The sequence below is a fragment of the Equus caballus genome, chromosome 6, assembly GCF_041296265.1.
Source record: "Equus caballus isolate H_3958 breed thoroughbred chromosome 6, TB-T2T, whole genome shotgun sequence".
NCBI classification, from domain to species: domain Eukaryota; kingdom Metazoa; phylum Chordata; class Mammalia; order Perissodactyla; family Equidae; genus Equus; species Equus caballus.
Genome location: NC_091689.1, coordinates 5,539,318 through 5,554,689, shown reverse-complemented (window position 1 = coordinate 5,554,689; position 15,372 = coordinate 5,539,318). Strand labels below are relative to the sequence as shown.

The 15,372-nt window shown below is 38.3% G+C and overlaps 1 protein-coding gene across 16 annotated transcripts in view; it reads left to right on the top strand.

The window, feature by feature from the left end:
* The window catches only part of FN1 (fibronectin 1), a 65,576-nt gene that overhangs the window by 18,056 nt on the left and 32,148 nt on the right, over positions 1–15,372 (top strand). For all 16 annotated transcript variants that reach the window (XM_070269123.1, XM_070269121.1, XM_070269126.1 and 13 more), the window contains exons 13-21: positions 2,997–3,118; positions 5,617–5,797; positions 5,992–6,168; positions 6,993–7,121; positions 7,228–7,317; positions 8,100–8,294; positions 9,027–9,299; positions 10,633–10,899; positions 14,722–14,816. In XM_070269123.1, coding sequence (XP_070125224.1) covers positions 2,997–3,118; positions 5,617–5,797; positions 5,992–6,168; positions 6,993–7,121; positions 7,228–7,317; positions 8,100–8,294; positions 9,027–9,299; positions 10,633–10,899; positions 14,722–14,816 — 1,529 coding nt within the window. The remainder of the gene's footprint in view (positions 1–2,996; positions 3,119–5,616; positions 5,798–5,991; positions 6,169–6,992; positions 7,122–7,227; positions 7,318–8,099; positions 8,295–9,026; positions 9,300–10,632; positions 10,900–14,721; positions 14,817–15,372) is intronic.

Below are 15,372 nucleotides of genomic sequence, written 5' to 3'. Positions count from 1 at the left end.
GAGTCGCAAATCCATAAATGTTTAACCTCTCCAGGGTCACTGTTGCTGGCAATTACTCATCGTGACCTGATTTTAAACTGGTTTTAAAAGTGTAGACATTGTATCATGTCTTTACTTCACTATTTTGTTGTTATTGATCATATTGAATAAGAGAGGGAGTGAAGTTTTCACAGGGGTGAGTAATTGCTCAGTTAGGTTAATTTTAAAAGTTTTACCAACTAACCAGTATCAAAAGGATGATCAAAAGAGTTTTAAGTCTAAATAATGTAAAGGATGTCAGAATCTCCCGATTTCTTGTCTTCAAATCATGTGTAGACTAAGGTAGAGTGACAGTTGGAATTTAATTGACCTTACAAATAATGGACACAGTCTCTTTACTTTCTGGACAAAAATGTGCTAAATGCGTGACATCCTCATGGCTGTTCAGTGCAGTTCCCTTAAAGGTGAGCTATGGCATAAACCTTAAATTGAAAACGTAGAATTTCAAACCAGCACTTGAAGTTTTAGAAGGAAAAGAAACTTCCGTAGTTTTACTCCATCACTGGGGTAAAAGCCACTGGCCTGCCTTTTTCTTCACCCCTCCCCGTCTTTTATCCTCCTTGTGGACATAGCAGCATGATTAGACTTACAGGTGGTCAGTAAAGGTGATTTGTGTTGTCTTCTTAAGATTTTGTTTGTTTTTCCTTTTTCTCCCTAAAGCCCCCCGGTACATAGTTGTATATTCTTAGTTGTGGGTCCTTCTAGTTGTGGCATGTGGGACACCGCCCACTCGGCCATGGGGCCAGCCCCTGTGTTGTCTTTCTAAAACTTAATCTTAGTGACATCTAACCATCATAGACTATTTTTTTTAATTAAAGACTGTTTGCTTAGAGCAGTTTTAGGTTCACAGCAAAATTGAAAGGAAGGTACAGAGATTTCCCATATACCCCCTCCTCCACACATGCATAGCCTCCCCTATTAGCAACACCCCCCACCAGAGTGGTACATTTGTTACAATTGGTGAACCTTCATGAACACATCATTGTGTGTTCACTCATGGTGTTGGACATTCTATGACATCATAAACTTCTTCCCCTCAAAATCATGACTGTCAAACTAAATAAAACACATATCAAGTTCCTTATCTGAGGAAATTCTAGTAGGATTTCTTTAAGAGATCAATATTTAAACCACCTTATGCCAATTATCATAAATAATTTAAGGACATGATAGTCTTCTATTTACTGATTTACGTGGAACTACTTGAAGTAGTTACATCTCTAAAATTTTGCTTCAATGTTCATCTTTGAAAACTTAATTACTTTTGTGAGGATCTTCACAAACAGAAAGGGTGATTCAGAGAGACATGAAATTGACTTCTGCCAACTGATTAAAACAAACATCTTGCCGTGTTCTGTGACGTATATACCACTTTAGAGTGGAAAACTGAGAATTTTGTACATGAGTTTTGGAATTCATGTGGCTTGGAAATACCTGCACTAAATAAAATTAAGATTCACACAATATTGTTAGGTGGCCGGCCTGGTGGCGTAGCGGTTAAGTTTGCATGCTCTGCTTCAGTGGCCAGGGTTCACCGGTTTGGATCCCGGGCATGGACCCACGCACCGCTCATCCAGCCGTGCTGTGGCAGGAGTCCCACATATAAGATAGAGAAAGATGAGCATGGATGTTAGCTCAGGGCCAGTCTTCCTCAGCAAAAAGAGGAGGCTTGGTAGTGGATGTTAGCTCAGGGCTAATCTTCCTCAAAAAAAAAAAAAAAATTTGTTAGTCCTCAACCAACTTTGAATTATTCTCAGTGTGGAAAGTGAGTACGTTATTTTGGAATTTTTGAGTCTACACAGATTTACAAGTTATTTATTTGTTCTGCTAGAGGAAACTTTTTTCCAAATAGAATTTAACAGCAAAGATAAATTTGAAAATCAGTATTGTTTTTCTAAGAGCTTTCAGAAAACTTAAATCTGTTAATCTGGTGTAATACTTTATTAACATTAAAATTTTGCTATTTGACAGATTAGCAGTTAGAAACTCTGAGAAAGGTTATTACAAGGAACTTCATTTTTATTTCATAAAAAAGATAACATTTAGGGGAAAATAGTGTTCTGTGCTACAAGCATAAATGTTTCAGCTATTTCATTATTATCCTAAATAGAGTCTACACTATTAAGAAATTGATTCCACTTGATTTATTTTGTTTTTTTTAGAAAGAAGAAAAAAGAAACAAAACCATACTTTAAATTGTATTGGAAACAGTCATGCACATCAAGATGTAGAAATGTTGAATTTGTGTATACTTCAGCATGTCATTTCAGTTGATAACTGCTTTTGAAAAAAAAAGTTATATCTCTTAATAATTTGACCAGACAATAGTATGATTTTAGAGTATACTTACTGAATGAAAATAAAAATAAAACGTTTTTCCAAATTGGTAGGATGTTTAGACTGATGAGAAATAAAATTGAGTCTTTAATTATTACCTTTGTCTATTTGTCTAAGATTCTACCCCATTTAGAAATGTGTTTGTTTTACATCATGTCGTATGGCCTTTGGAATGTTGTTTCCTTCTTAGAGGCTAGATTCATTCTTGATGAAAGCCTTCACAAACTAGAATTTGCTTCAAAGAAGCTTAAAAAATAAGTAAATGAAATTTGTATTCTGTGGTACATTCTTTGTGTTAGGGTAGTTTTACAATTTACTCGTAATTCTTTGAAAACAAAAGAATGCAAGCTAAGAGGCATTTTTAAAAATGTGTTTTATTTGCTGTAAACAAGTTCTATTTACATTTCTCATGTGAAGGACAATAATTTATCAGCTAAAAAAGGATGTCTCCATTGATTTCTAATGTAAATGTGTGAAAGGTCAATCCTGGATGATTTTTATTATACTCATCTTTGCTAATACGCAGAACTGTCTTTAATGATGGCTGTCGCTGTGCACTGAATTTTAAGTTGAAGTGAGTGAATACCCAAGGTAACCAAATGTCAAATTTTTATTTTCAGGCACCACTGGTCCTGTCCAAGTAATCATCACAGAGACCCCCAGCCAGCCCAACTCACACCCCATCCAGTGGAACGCACCGGAGCCATCTCACATCTCTAAGTACATCCTCAGATGGAAACCCGTGAGTGTGAAAGCTCGGTCACCCAGTCTCCCAAAATGAACTCATTTGGAACATTTGTTTTCAGCTTTTGAGCCAACAGATCTGACTAACTAGTCATATAGCATTTATATTTGTTTAGCGACGAAACAACGTGTGGTCAATTGAATTGACATATAGATTTAGCTTTTTGGGTATTTAGAAGAATTTAGTTCTTTCTGTTAGAAAGATCTTCTGAGCAAGGACTTGGAAATGATAATGCTGGAAATTATTCTTCCCCAGTATGGGAAGAAAATCTAAAGTTTCATATGTTTTATAACTCTTTCAGGGGAAAAAATTGTTGGCGTCATTTCCATAATTTGAAAAAAACCCGAGCTAAATTCATATCTTTCTTTTCTGGTTTACTTTTTAAGTGATCATTTCTGGAATTTTGATCCTCTGAAGTTATTTAGATAGAAGAGAAGGAGATGATGAGAAGGAAGTAGAGATGAGGGATGATGGTTGGTTTATTTAAAGAATGAACCTTGTGATTTTCTAATAAAAACCATCTAGAAATCAAAGAAATCATGCTAAAGAGGATATTTGGTCTATTAAGTTTTAGGTTTTTCTTACCCCTTCCAACCTACCCTGCTATATCTCCAAAATTCATGGCTCATAGTTTGAGGAACACTATTTTAAACATAGGAGAAAAATGTCCATTTTTAATCACAGCTATTGAATTCTAGCAATTAAAAACAGGATAAAGCAAATCAAAACATTGGACCAACTCATACAGTTGTATTTAAACTCTTGAGGGAAACTCCAAGCTGTTGAAATCATTCTTTTTCTTCTTTCACCCTCTTTTGTAATGTCCGTAGCATATTGAGTAGCCATTTGCAGAACTTTGTACCTAGTGATGTGACCATGGAATCTTTTTCCCTCCAGCACCTTCTTGTCTCTTACCTTTCATCTCATCACCAATGTTACTTACTTTAAACTTGATTCTGAAGTATTATGTGAGACCACTGTAATAAGGGACATTTATAGGTTGGTATAAAATGTATGTTAAATTGGAAAGTCCTCAAGGAGTGGTAATGATGAATTTCTTTGAGATTTTGAGTTTCAAGGGCTGGCCCTGGGGGCCTAGTGGTTAAGTTCAGCATACTTTGCTCCTGTGGTGCAGGTTCAGTTCCAGGCGCAGACCTACAGCACTCATCTGTCAGTGGCCGTGCTGTGGTGGTGGCTCACATACAAAAAGAGGAAGGTTGGCAGCATATGTTAGCGCAGGGCAAATCTTCCTCAATTGAAAAAAATATATATCAAGTCTGTAGGGACACCTGACTCGGGTCTCTTCTCCCGTCCTCAATCACTCAGTGTCATTTACAACTTATAGCTACAATTTGTAATGTTTACAAGTATTAACTTCTCGTGTGCTCTCAAAAAAATTTTTTCGGGGGTTTTTCCTTAATGTTCGTCACATGAGAGTTTCCTTTCTAGTATTATCTTCTGATAGTTAGCCAAAAAAGTTCACATTGAATAAAAGGTTTATCATGAAATCTGAGCTAATGGAGCGACCAATTTCAAATTTTTTTCACAGTGTATTTGAGTTAAAATTTAAATTTAAAGAGTATTAGGATCACTTTCATTTATCCCAGAAATATAAATGAACACCTGAGTATTTGAATTATTGAGGAACTGATTGGATAACTTTTAAAAATCATTGGGTGTGAAAAATGTATTTTGACTTATGTTTGTTTAGAATATTTGCAACTTAAAAAGATCTCATCTTGTTTGAATAAGGGCGTTTCTTTTCCACACATTTTATTGCAATGAGTTTTGTGATCCGCGACATATTAATGAAGTTGGACAGGATGTGAAAATGTAAACTGGAAGCAGAGACTAAATAAATCAAAATCGCATTCTTCTGGAGTCTTGCCCAAAGTTGGCTAACCACTTTTGGTAGGGTAGTTCATATTCAAGAATGAGTCATAAAAGCAGACCAACTGAACCTTATATGTGATGGCCCTAGGAGCTGAGTCATCAGGCAATATTGCTTTGACTGTTTCTGCAAGGCAAGAAACTTGAATTGTGTCCCAAGTGACAGATAGAATATATGGCTTTCTCTGCGTCAGAGAGGAATATATCTGTTCATTGTAGAAATGAAAAAATTGAGAGAGGCAAAACTTAGGTTCATCGTATTATGTTGCTGGTATTAAATAATTAATCTGGCAAAAAGGAAGGTGCCAGCACCTGTGACAGTGTAGCCTTGGGGGAGATGGAAATTAAATGGGAGAATGCAAGTAAAATACCACAGAACATAGCACATAGTAAGCTCTCCATAAATATTAACTATAATAATAATTATTTTTAATATTAACAAACTCTGCTACAGGTCCCTATTCTGATTCGGTTTTCCATGATTTTCCTCCATGATGGGACTGCCTGGGCCCCTCATTCTTCTTTGAAGGTTACTCCATGTCATCTCTGAACATTCATCCTTGTGAATACTTGTGTGATTTTTTTTTTTTAATTTAAATTTTTAGAAAAATGCTCCAGGCCGTTGGAAGGAAGCCACCATTCCAGGCCACTTGAACTCGTACACTATCAAAGGCCTGAGGCCAGGTGTGGTATATGAGGGACAGCTCATCAGTGTCCAGCACTACGGCCACAAAGAGGTGACACGCTTTGACTTCACCACCACCAGCACAAGCCCAGCAGTGACCAGTACGTACCCCAGTGGCCTCATGTCTGTGCCTGCGTTTCTCAGAGCTGGCTCTCCTCAAGAAGTGCTTTTCTTCTCCATTCATATTCTGCCATGGATGGCACCCACTTTTTTTTTTAAATGATATTCTACAGACAGTGGCAGTAAGCTTTCCTGATGGCTGAAGGCTCTCTTTCCTCTCTCTGTGACTCTGTAGGCAACACTGTGACTGGAGAGACAACACCGTTTTCCCCCGTTGTGGCCACTTCTGAATCTGTGACTGAAATCACCGCCAGCAGCTTCGTGGTCTCTTGGGTCTCGGCTTCAGACACCGTGTCAGGATTCCGTGTGGAATATGAGCTGAGTGAGGAGGGAGATGAACCACAGTACCTCGGTGAGCTAAATGCGTTGTCATGACAGATTTTGAGTGGCTAGTGGTAAATCCTGCTTAGGAGGAGGCATCCAGGCAGGTGGTCTGTGAGCTTGGGAACTAGTTGACAGCTCAGACTAGACAAACGACCCTCTGGTATGAGGAAGGGAAAGGACCCGTGCTTTCTGGAACTGAACTGGGTTTTTCCTGAGCCATGCTCACATTTCCCTGGTCCCCGACATGCACTGTGTTATGCATTTGCCTGGGTGCAGGTCCATACAACAAAAATGTTTTCTCTGTGTATGTGATTGCCAGTATGAAGACTGTAGCAGAAAATGTTCGTTTTTGGGGGTGCACAGTACCCTCATTCGTGCTTTTCAAATTCTCCTGTTTAGGGCCTTTTAAAAGCCTTATTGTAGAATAATAGACATACTGAAATGCGCACAGATCATAAACACAGAGCTCAAGGAATTTTTATAAAGTGAATACACCCATGTGACCATCACCCAGATCAAGAAAAAGAACATCCCTCCTACCCTACTCGCCATCAGCCCCCACCCATAGCCACTACCCTGACTTCCAACCACAGAGGACTGTGTTTACAAAAATGGGGGTGGATTACAAAAATTATACATCTTTAGAGAAAATATTTGGAAAATGGAGAAAAAAAGAAGAAAAATTATCCCATAGTGCATTGATAATTATTGATTATCCATTAATACATTCTCTTCTAGTTTCCCCCTGTCCCCCATGAATATATAATTTTTAAGACGTCCTTCTCATAGGCTGTAGAGTCATTTAAGGGATCAGTATGCTCTGATTAGTAACTTTTCCTTTTTATTTCAAAGATCTTCCAAGCACGGCCACTTCTGTAAACATCCCTGACCTGCTTCCTGGCCGAAAATACATCGTAAATGTCTATCAGATTTCTGAAGAAGGAGAGCAGAGTCTGATCCTGTCTACTTCGCAGACAACAGGTAGATGTGTGCTACATGGTGGGTAAAGAATCTTTTTTTCATGAAACAGACCCATAGCAATATCTCCTGACTCTTTTCTTCTTTTCTTTCTTTCTTTCTTTGTTAGCGCCTGATGCCCCTCCTGATCCTACTGTGGACCAAGTTGATGACACCTCGATTGTTGTTCGCTGGAGCAGACCTCAGGCACCCATCACAGGTCAGCTTAGCTTCCTTTTCTTGGCTGCCTTGTTAATCTTGATGGCATAAGAGGTGAAGATTCTGATCTGTGGACTGGCATATCATTTAAATATCCTATCTAATTACTAGACTAGAGTAGGGATGTGTGTGTGTGTCTGTGATATTAATTAAGAATATGATTATTTTCAAGTCTTAACAGCCTTTCTTATGAATCATTCTCCCTCGAATCCATTTTATCAACCCTCTACCCACACATAAAACACACACAAAACCTCTAACATCAGCCCATTGACTTATTAAACCAGGCGTTCCCATGGTAGAAGAGGGGTAATTTTTCTGAAAACCTTACTCTAACTCTTACTCTCAAAGACGTAACTGAGTTGCCTCCTTAGCTCACTAGTTGACTCAGGTGTCTGAATTTCCTGAAAGACACAGACAGTGCTAGACAACTCCGTGCTCAGGGTGCTTCAGTAACTGCTTCCATTGTCCAGAGCTCAAAGAGAAGAAATTGATTTAACATGAATATTTTCACCTCACGGCTTCTCCAATAGACATTTATTAAGGATTTTGGGTCTTTAAGGATGATAGTCATTTTTAAAGAGGTTTGCATGGCTGTTCGTATTTTATCTTTGTACTCAATAGTCCTTATAAGAAGTGGCAACATTGAAAGAGTCAAAAAGGATCACTAGTCCTTAACTAATCAAGCAAGATGCCAAGGGCTATTGGAAAAGGCGAATTTATGACTTTTAAACCTCTGTTTCATAAAACAGTGTGTCCTGCTTTTTTCTCATCAATCTGCAGGATACAGAATCGTGTATTCACCATCAGTAGAAGGGAGTAGCACAGAACTCACCCTTCCTGAAACTGCCAACTCCGTCACCCTCAGCGACTTGCAACCTGGGGTTCAGTATAACATCACCATCTATGCTGTGGAAGAGAATCAAGAAAGTACTCCTGTTTTCATCCAACAGGAAACTACTGGCGTCCCACGTGCAGGTAACTTAAAGACGCTTCCTGTGGTATCTTATCTCATAAGGCTTAACAAGGTAACGTCTTTAACCTCCCTTTTCTTGGAAGAATGAAACTATCCTTGGATTGTGTTCATCCCACTAGCCTGCCGGGGAGGACCAGAAGTGTGAGATGAAAGAATAATTGGCTCTGTGGGAGGGTTCCTTTGTGTCTGTCAACAATTTCTATATGCAAGTAACTTTATAGATTATTTTATCTGTAAACTTCTGAAATTTGGCTGAAATGTCCTCACTATAAAGTAACCTATCAAAGTTGGCTATTGGCCTTCCTGATTAAAAGCTGCCACCATAAAGTCTTTGTATTTTTCCCCAGAAACTTAAGGGTCAGTTCATCTGTTGCTTTTACGTATTATAAAATGATTCAGTAAAATGAAAACCGTATTGATTTTGTTGTCACCATAAGGGTTTTTAAATTATTTTTTTGTATATTACTTTTAAACCCCTCCAAAGGACACTTCATGTGTTGGAAACTCATCTGCTTACCTGCTTATTTTAGATAAAAGCTTCAAATGTCGTATGGAATCAGTATGACTGAATCCAGAAAATATAAGCAAAAACCATCTTCTCTGGTTAAGAGACAAACTTAGCATTTCTGGAATGAGAGGCTCTATGAATTGCCTTATATGCGGCTGGGAAACTGGCTTTTCAAAACTAATCTTCAGTCGGAATTGTGAATGACCTGTTGGCTCTTGTCTGTTAGATAAAGTTCCGCCTCCCCGGGACCTGCAGTTTGTGGAGGTGACAGACGTGAAGATCACCATCATGTGGACACCCCCTGAGAGCGCGGTGACCGGCTACCGTGTGGACGTGCTCCCCGTCAACCTGCCTGGGGAGCACGGCCAGAGGCTGCCCATCAGCAGGAACACGTTTGCAGAAGTCACAGGGCTGTCCCCTGGGGTCACCTATCACTTCAAAATCTTCGCCGTGAACCACGGGAGGGAAAGCAAGCCTCTGACAGGAGAACAGACAACCAGTACGTCCTGCTTCTGACTACCTCCACTCCAAATTCTCCACTCTCACTTCCAATGTGTGGTGATGTGCAGCCTACAGTTTGCTCCTAGGTGTACAGCTAGAAGTAGGAAAACACTCAGCTGACATAAAGCACGTTAAACTTGAAAACTGAACTCAGACAAGCTCCACAGACGCTAAATGACAACCCAGATGCATGTGCCAGTGGAATGGCAGTAAGAGAGGAGACCTTAAGAGAACCCAGTTTTCTTTGCTAATGGAGACGTGGATTGAAAATTGAAGTGCATTTTTGTGTAAATCAATATATCTAGATCAAACTTCAACTGTAGACTCTTAGCACTTAAGAGTAGAATTACTGATAAATAGTAATTGCTAAAATGTTTAGTACTTACTAGGTACCAGGTCCTCTGCTCTGTTCTTTATGAGCATTGTCCTCATGTTTATATGAGAATATTTGTATGAGGATATCCTCAGATTTATCATCCTCGTTTGGCCTTAATGAGGAAGATATTATTATCCCCATTGGATACATGAAGAAACCAAGGCTTATAAAAATTTCTGCAACTTGTGAGGTCACAGATCTAGGAAGTGATGGAGCTGGATCCACACAGACCTATGTCTTTTTGACTGCAAAGCCCACGCTTCCAGTGATTCTGCTTGCCTATCTCTTAAACATTTCCTCTCTTTTAAAAGTGTTTTAAATTCTGCAGGGAAACTGCTAGTTGTCGTACGCAAGAAGGAAACTCACAATTTGTGTGATTCTTTCTGAGAATGCAAACTCACCGATGTCCTCCCATGATTCTGAGGTTCTGAATATATTGTATCATTATTGTCTTATCTGAATCATGTGAAAATAACGTTTATTTCTCCAGCGGAGGACCATTCATTCAATAAATACAGAGAATATTGCTTTCGGTCCATATGGAGCTATCTTTTTGCTGCCCTCTCAGTGGGCTTATTCCTCTTTTCCTAACATGTTTGGCTGAGAGCAGAGAAAATTGTGGCATTCACAAGTATGCGTTTTGGGTTTTTTTTTATACCATCTCTTTAGTGTTAGTATAATTTTGGAAGATGATGGGAAAGTCAGGCTGGAAAATTAGTTTCCACAGGATCAAAGTTAAGCAAAAAGGGTCAGCAATTTCTCAGGACTGACACAGAGTTTTGCAAAGTTCTGTGGAGCACTCAAATCTCTGACTGGCTCAATTTTTCCAAGGTTTGGACTCTTAGTTTCAACCCTGAGAAGAGAAAACTTGGAAAATTCAGCCAAGCTTTAGAATTTCAGTACGATAATTACTGAGGTTTCAATATTTCTCGACATATTTCATCTTTTTTTCTAGAATTGGATGCTCCCACTAACCTCCGGTTTATCAATGAAACTGAGTCGACTGTCATAGTGACCTGGACACCCCCTCGGGCCCGGATAGCCGGGTATCGGCTGACCGTGGGCCTGACCCGGGGAGGCCAGCCCAAGCAGTACAACGTGGGGCCCTCTGCCTCTCAGTACCCACTGAGGAGTCTGCAGCCTGGGTCTGAGTACACCGTCACCCTCGTGGCCGTCAAAGGCAACCAGCAGAGCCCCAAAGCCACTGGAGTCTTTACTACTCGTAAGCCAAAATTTAAATATCTTTTCTTAGTGATGTCGTAAGTTCTCGCCTATATTCACATTCTCTATTCTTCATTCATATTTTTAAACAGTTAACTTAAAACACTAGGGCAAGGTTTAAATGAAAAATTGTTTTTAATTAAAAAAAAAAAGATTTAAAGCCCTGCTACTCAAAGTGTGGTCCGTGGACCAGCTGCTGGTCCATGAACTGTTTGTTACTAGATAACAAGGAGCTTGTGCCAGCAGGTGAATCATGAAGTACACTGTTTAGTTCAGGTGATCAGTTTTTGGCAAGATTTTCTTGATGAAGGAAGCAGTGCTGTAAATTACAGATGTTGCTCAGCTCCTTATGTCCTTCTGGGACCAGCACCTTGAATAACACCGTTTAAAGCATCCAGTTATTTGAAAACTGAATGCTATTGTATTAAATGAATTTACCAAATACTAATTAAGGCAAGAAAAAATCAGCAGCTGTGTCTACACCCTGATACTTTGGATATCAAATGATAGCAGTCAGTGTAGAATAAAAACATCTACCAATTGAATAGAAACCAACAGAACAAGAAGCCAAAGAAATGATTTCTTTACAAGTGTTGACCGCCGCACATTAAAGTACTTCTGAAGGAGAAAATAGCTTTCCTAAAAATTACTCTTGAAATTCCACAGAGGGAAAAATACTGAAAATAATTTTGGTCATGTCCGTCCTTTTGCTCAGCGTTTGATAGGAAGTGGCCTTAAATCTCTACATCACAATAAAGGGCTGTATTCATAAACTGATTTCTATTAAACACATTCTCATTGACATACAAAGAACTGAGAACGTTTATTTCTACCTGAGCGCTATTTGTTCCTTGTAATTCAGCGTTTTGAATTACAGAAGCACTTAACACTTTTTCAGCATATATTGCAACGATGAACTACTTTGCAATTTTCTAAAATCTTTCAACAAATCTTATTCTTTGGCTAATTTAAAAATATAGATGTTAACAATCATTCAAAAACTGAAGATAAGCTTAATTTGTAAATAACTATGGAATTTATTTTCCGAAGAAAATTCTCTATAAACTTTTCCCTGTAGGAATTCATAATTTACCTAAAATTATTTCCATTTAAATTTCATTTATGAGGTTTGGTTAGTGAAGTCTTTTTTTTCATAAGTAAGTGCTAACGGTAAGCAAGTAAAATCTGCTTTTTATTTGTAAGTTAACCTTTAAATTTTGCTATTTTATGTTACATGTTCCTAAGACACTCTAAAATTTATTGGCATGAAATCAGTGTCTTTGTATTTCTTGTAAATATCTATTTCTTATAAATGCCCTTCACTGAATTGGAATGGAGATTTCAATAGATTTAGTCTTTTACTAACCACATATAATTCTACATATTATCTTTTTTACTCCTTAACATGAGACATATTTTCTGTAGTTTCTTTTGTTGGATAGAGTGCCTATAAAAGAAAAAGCATTTTAAATGATACTAACAGTAATTGAGTAGAGTGGAGTGGGTCAATATAGACGATTTCCGGTACTTTTGAGGATGTTGATATATTGGACATGTTGTTTTATGTTCTGCACAAAACATTTATATAAAATATAATTATATTTGAGTTAAAGTACTAATAGTCAAAACTAATTTTTTTAAGTAACATAGTGCCTTGCACATAGTATAATTTCAAAAAATATTTGTTGCATAGATAATTGAAGAAAGACTGAGAACAGAAATGGCTCAACCAAGCTTAGATTGAAATAAACCTACATAAGTAGGGAGTCCTACAACTTTATTTGAACTTCAAGTACTCCCTGAGGCTGTCAACAGCAGCAGGGATTGCATATTTTAAAAATTGCTTTAAGTTTCTGTTGCTTTTTACTGTCTTACCAAGCTGAATTCTGGGAATAACTTTTCTGGGTTTTGTAACTTGTACTAAATTCTTCAGAGCAAATGTGAGAGGGGGGTGGAATGCTGCTTCTGGGGAAAATTCAGCTTACTCCTTTATAAATAGGGCAAATTTTATTTCGTTAACAACCAGGCTGTTCTTCACCTAACAAGACCTGCCAGAACTCATGGCTTATACTTACAGTCACATCCTTTGTTTGACATCAGTTTGTGGGTTTGTGGTTTGGAGATTTTCCTGTAATGGTCTTCCCAGGCAGAGAGCATCCTGGCGGGCTCAAGCAATAGAAAACACCCAATCTTAAAGCCCAAGACAATTGAGGAGAATGTAATTTGTGAAAAGGTTGTGGCTTTCCAGATGTTTAGCGAAAGAAGCTGACTGCTCTCTGAATTGTTTCTTGTGGCCATTATCATGGTCACTCTGGGCTGGCCACCGCATTTTGGCAAAGTCAGCAGCAGCCGAGTGGCATATGATTTCTGAGACTCTGGGAAGGCATCATAGGTCACCCATCCTAGTTCCCCTGAAAACACCATCAAAATAATAACATGCTTATGAAACAGCTTACTAAACCAGTACTACTTCAGTTCAGCCATTAGAGCAGCCATTACAAAGAGGCCCACACACATATTTTACTTTTTCCCACACAGTATTTTAAAAATAATTTTTTAAAATTGCACATTACAGTCCAAACTGGAAAGCAATGGAAGAATTGCAACACTGGGCCTGAATTCCCACATGGCAAAGAAAAAACAATTGACCGGAGCTGAGTAGTGACTGGAGTCTTAAGACTTTTAATCTCCATTTGTATGATTCTGGAGGATAACTCTTTATCTAATCAGCCATTCTCAATTTAGTACAAATGCACTTAGTAGGTGCCTTCTCAGTGGGCACAGAATTTGGTTGGGATGTAAAGAGGGAATTGTGAAGACCAGGGCTATCAACACACTTGAAACCCTTGAATTAGCTCACCCTACTCAAATGTCTTGGTTTCTGAGACCTCACTTTTCCTATAGCAGCCAGTTATTAAAATGCTTAGTCTCCTTCTTAGAAGATTTAGTCATTCAACCAATTATATTTTAGAGATTCTAAATTCATAATAAGTTTTGTACGCATATTGTTTTTCTTCCTCTCTTGTTTCTTTAAGGAATATCTTCACTAAGAGAAATAGCAATGATGTCAGGATGCCAGGAGATACAAAATACATTTTTATTTTAATTCCTAATTCCAGTGGCAAAATACTAAATTTCTGCAGTATGATTAATCTGAATGAGTAATTACATATTTAAGGAAAGAATCTTTAGAATTTAGAAGCACATCCAGCATGGCAAATTTTGTTTAACTTTCATTTGGTATTTCTGTTGCAACCAAAAATAATTGGTCGTCATTATAGAATAATTCAGAATAAAGCTATTTTTAGATTACCATCTATAATTTAACTTTTGTTCTCAAATTAAAGATTAAGAAGCAGAATGATAATCAGTCTGTGGTGACCAGTTTTACATTTTATATGGGATTTTATGCTGACGACATAGGGAAATTTATTGTCATCAAACTGAAATCCCAGACATGATGAAAAGACACAAATCCGAGAATCCAAGGCGTTGAAAGGGTCCTCTGAGGTCAGCTAACCCCTTGTTGCTGGAGTCTGATTGACGGACCGGCAGCATTGACGTTACAGGAATGCTAAATACCTAGTCCCGTGATGAATTTACAGAAGCAGAACCTGCGTTTTCGCCAGGTCTCAGATGATTTGTGTGGCACATAAAAGATTGAGAAGCACTGACCTACTCCAAATTCTCAGCCAGGGAAGGGACATATGTTACGTTGAGGATCCAGTAGCTGGTTAAACTGAGGTTCTTGATAAAAATACTTGCTATCTACATTCTATGCAATTACCTGTGGTTCCAACACATATTGATTTCCCTTCCACAGTGCAGTCTCCAGGCTCCATTCCACCTTACAACACAGAGGTGACTGAGACCACCATTGTGATTACATGGACGCCTGCTCCAAGGATTGGTTTTAAGGTAAATTGCAGATATTTCTCATCTCTTGGGAGATAGCCCTGAGGTGCCTTCATATTTCTGGATGAGGCAGAAACAGGATGTTCAGGAGTCAGGAGACCTGGGTTTTGTTCCTTCTTCTGTTCAGTGTGGTCTCTGACCACATTGTCGTGGCATAATAAGCCTTCTGCCTCACCGAATCCTGGAAGGATGGATTGAGGCAGTGAAAATGCTTTATTAACGATTAAAACATTGATATGGAACTGTTAGTTGTTGTTATCTTATTTTCTTTCTCCTTTCCCCCGGGGAACTATGTTTAAAAATACATAGAGAAACACCATTTGTCGTGTTGTTCTAAATAGATGTCAACAAGTGCACGAAAACCAATTTAAGGGAGGCCAGTTAAACTCAGAGTCACTTAAAAATCACATTTTCATCCAATCAGTTTCATTTCAACTTGTTCAAAGCCCCTTGGGGGAATCTCCTAATAGAATTTAAGGTGAAAGTCTTCTGCAGATGTCTGGATTCATGTTCTTTAAAGTAATGATTTTAGGAAAGTGATGAAAACAAACGAATAGGT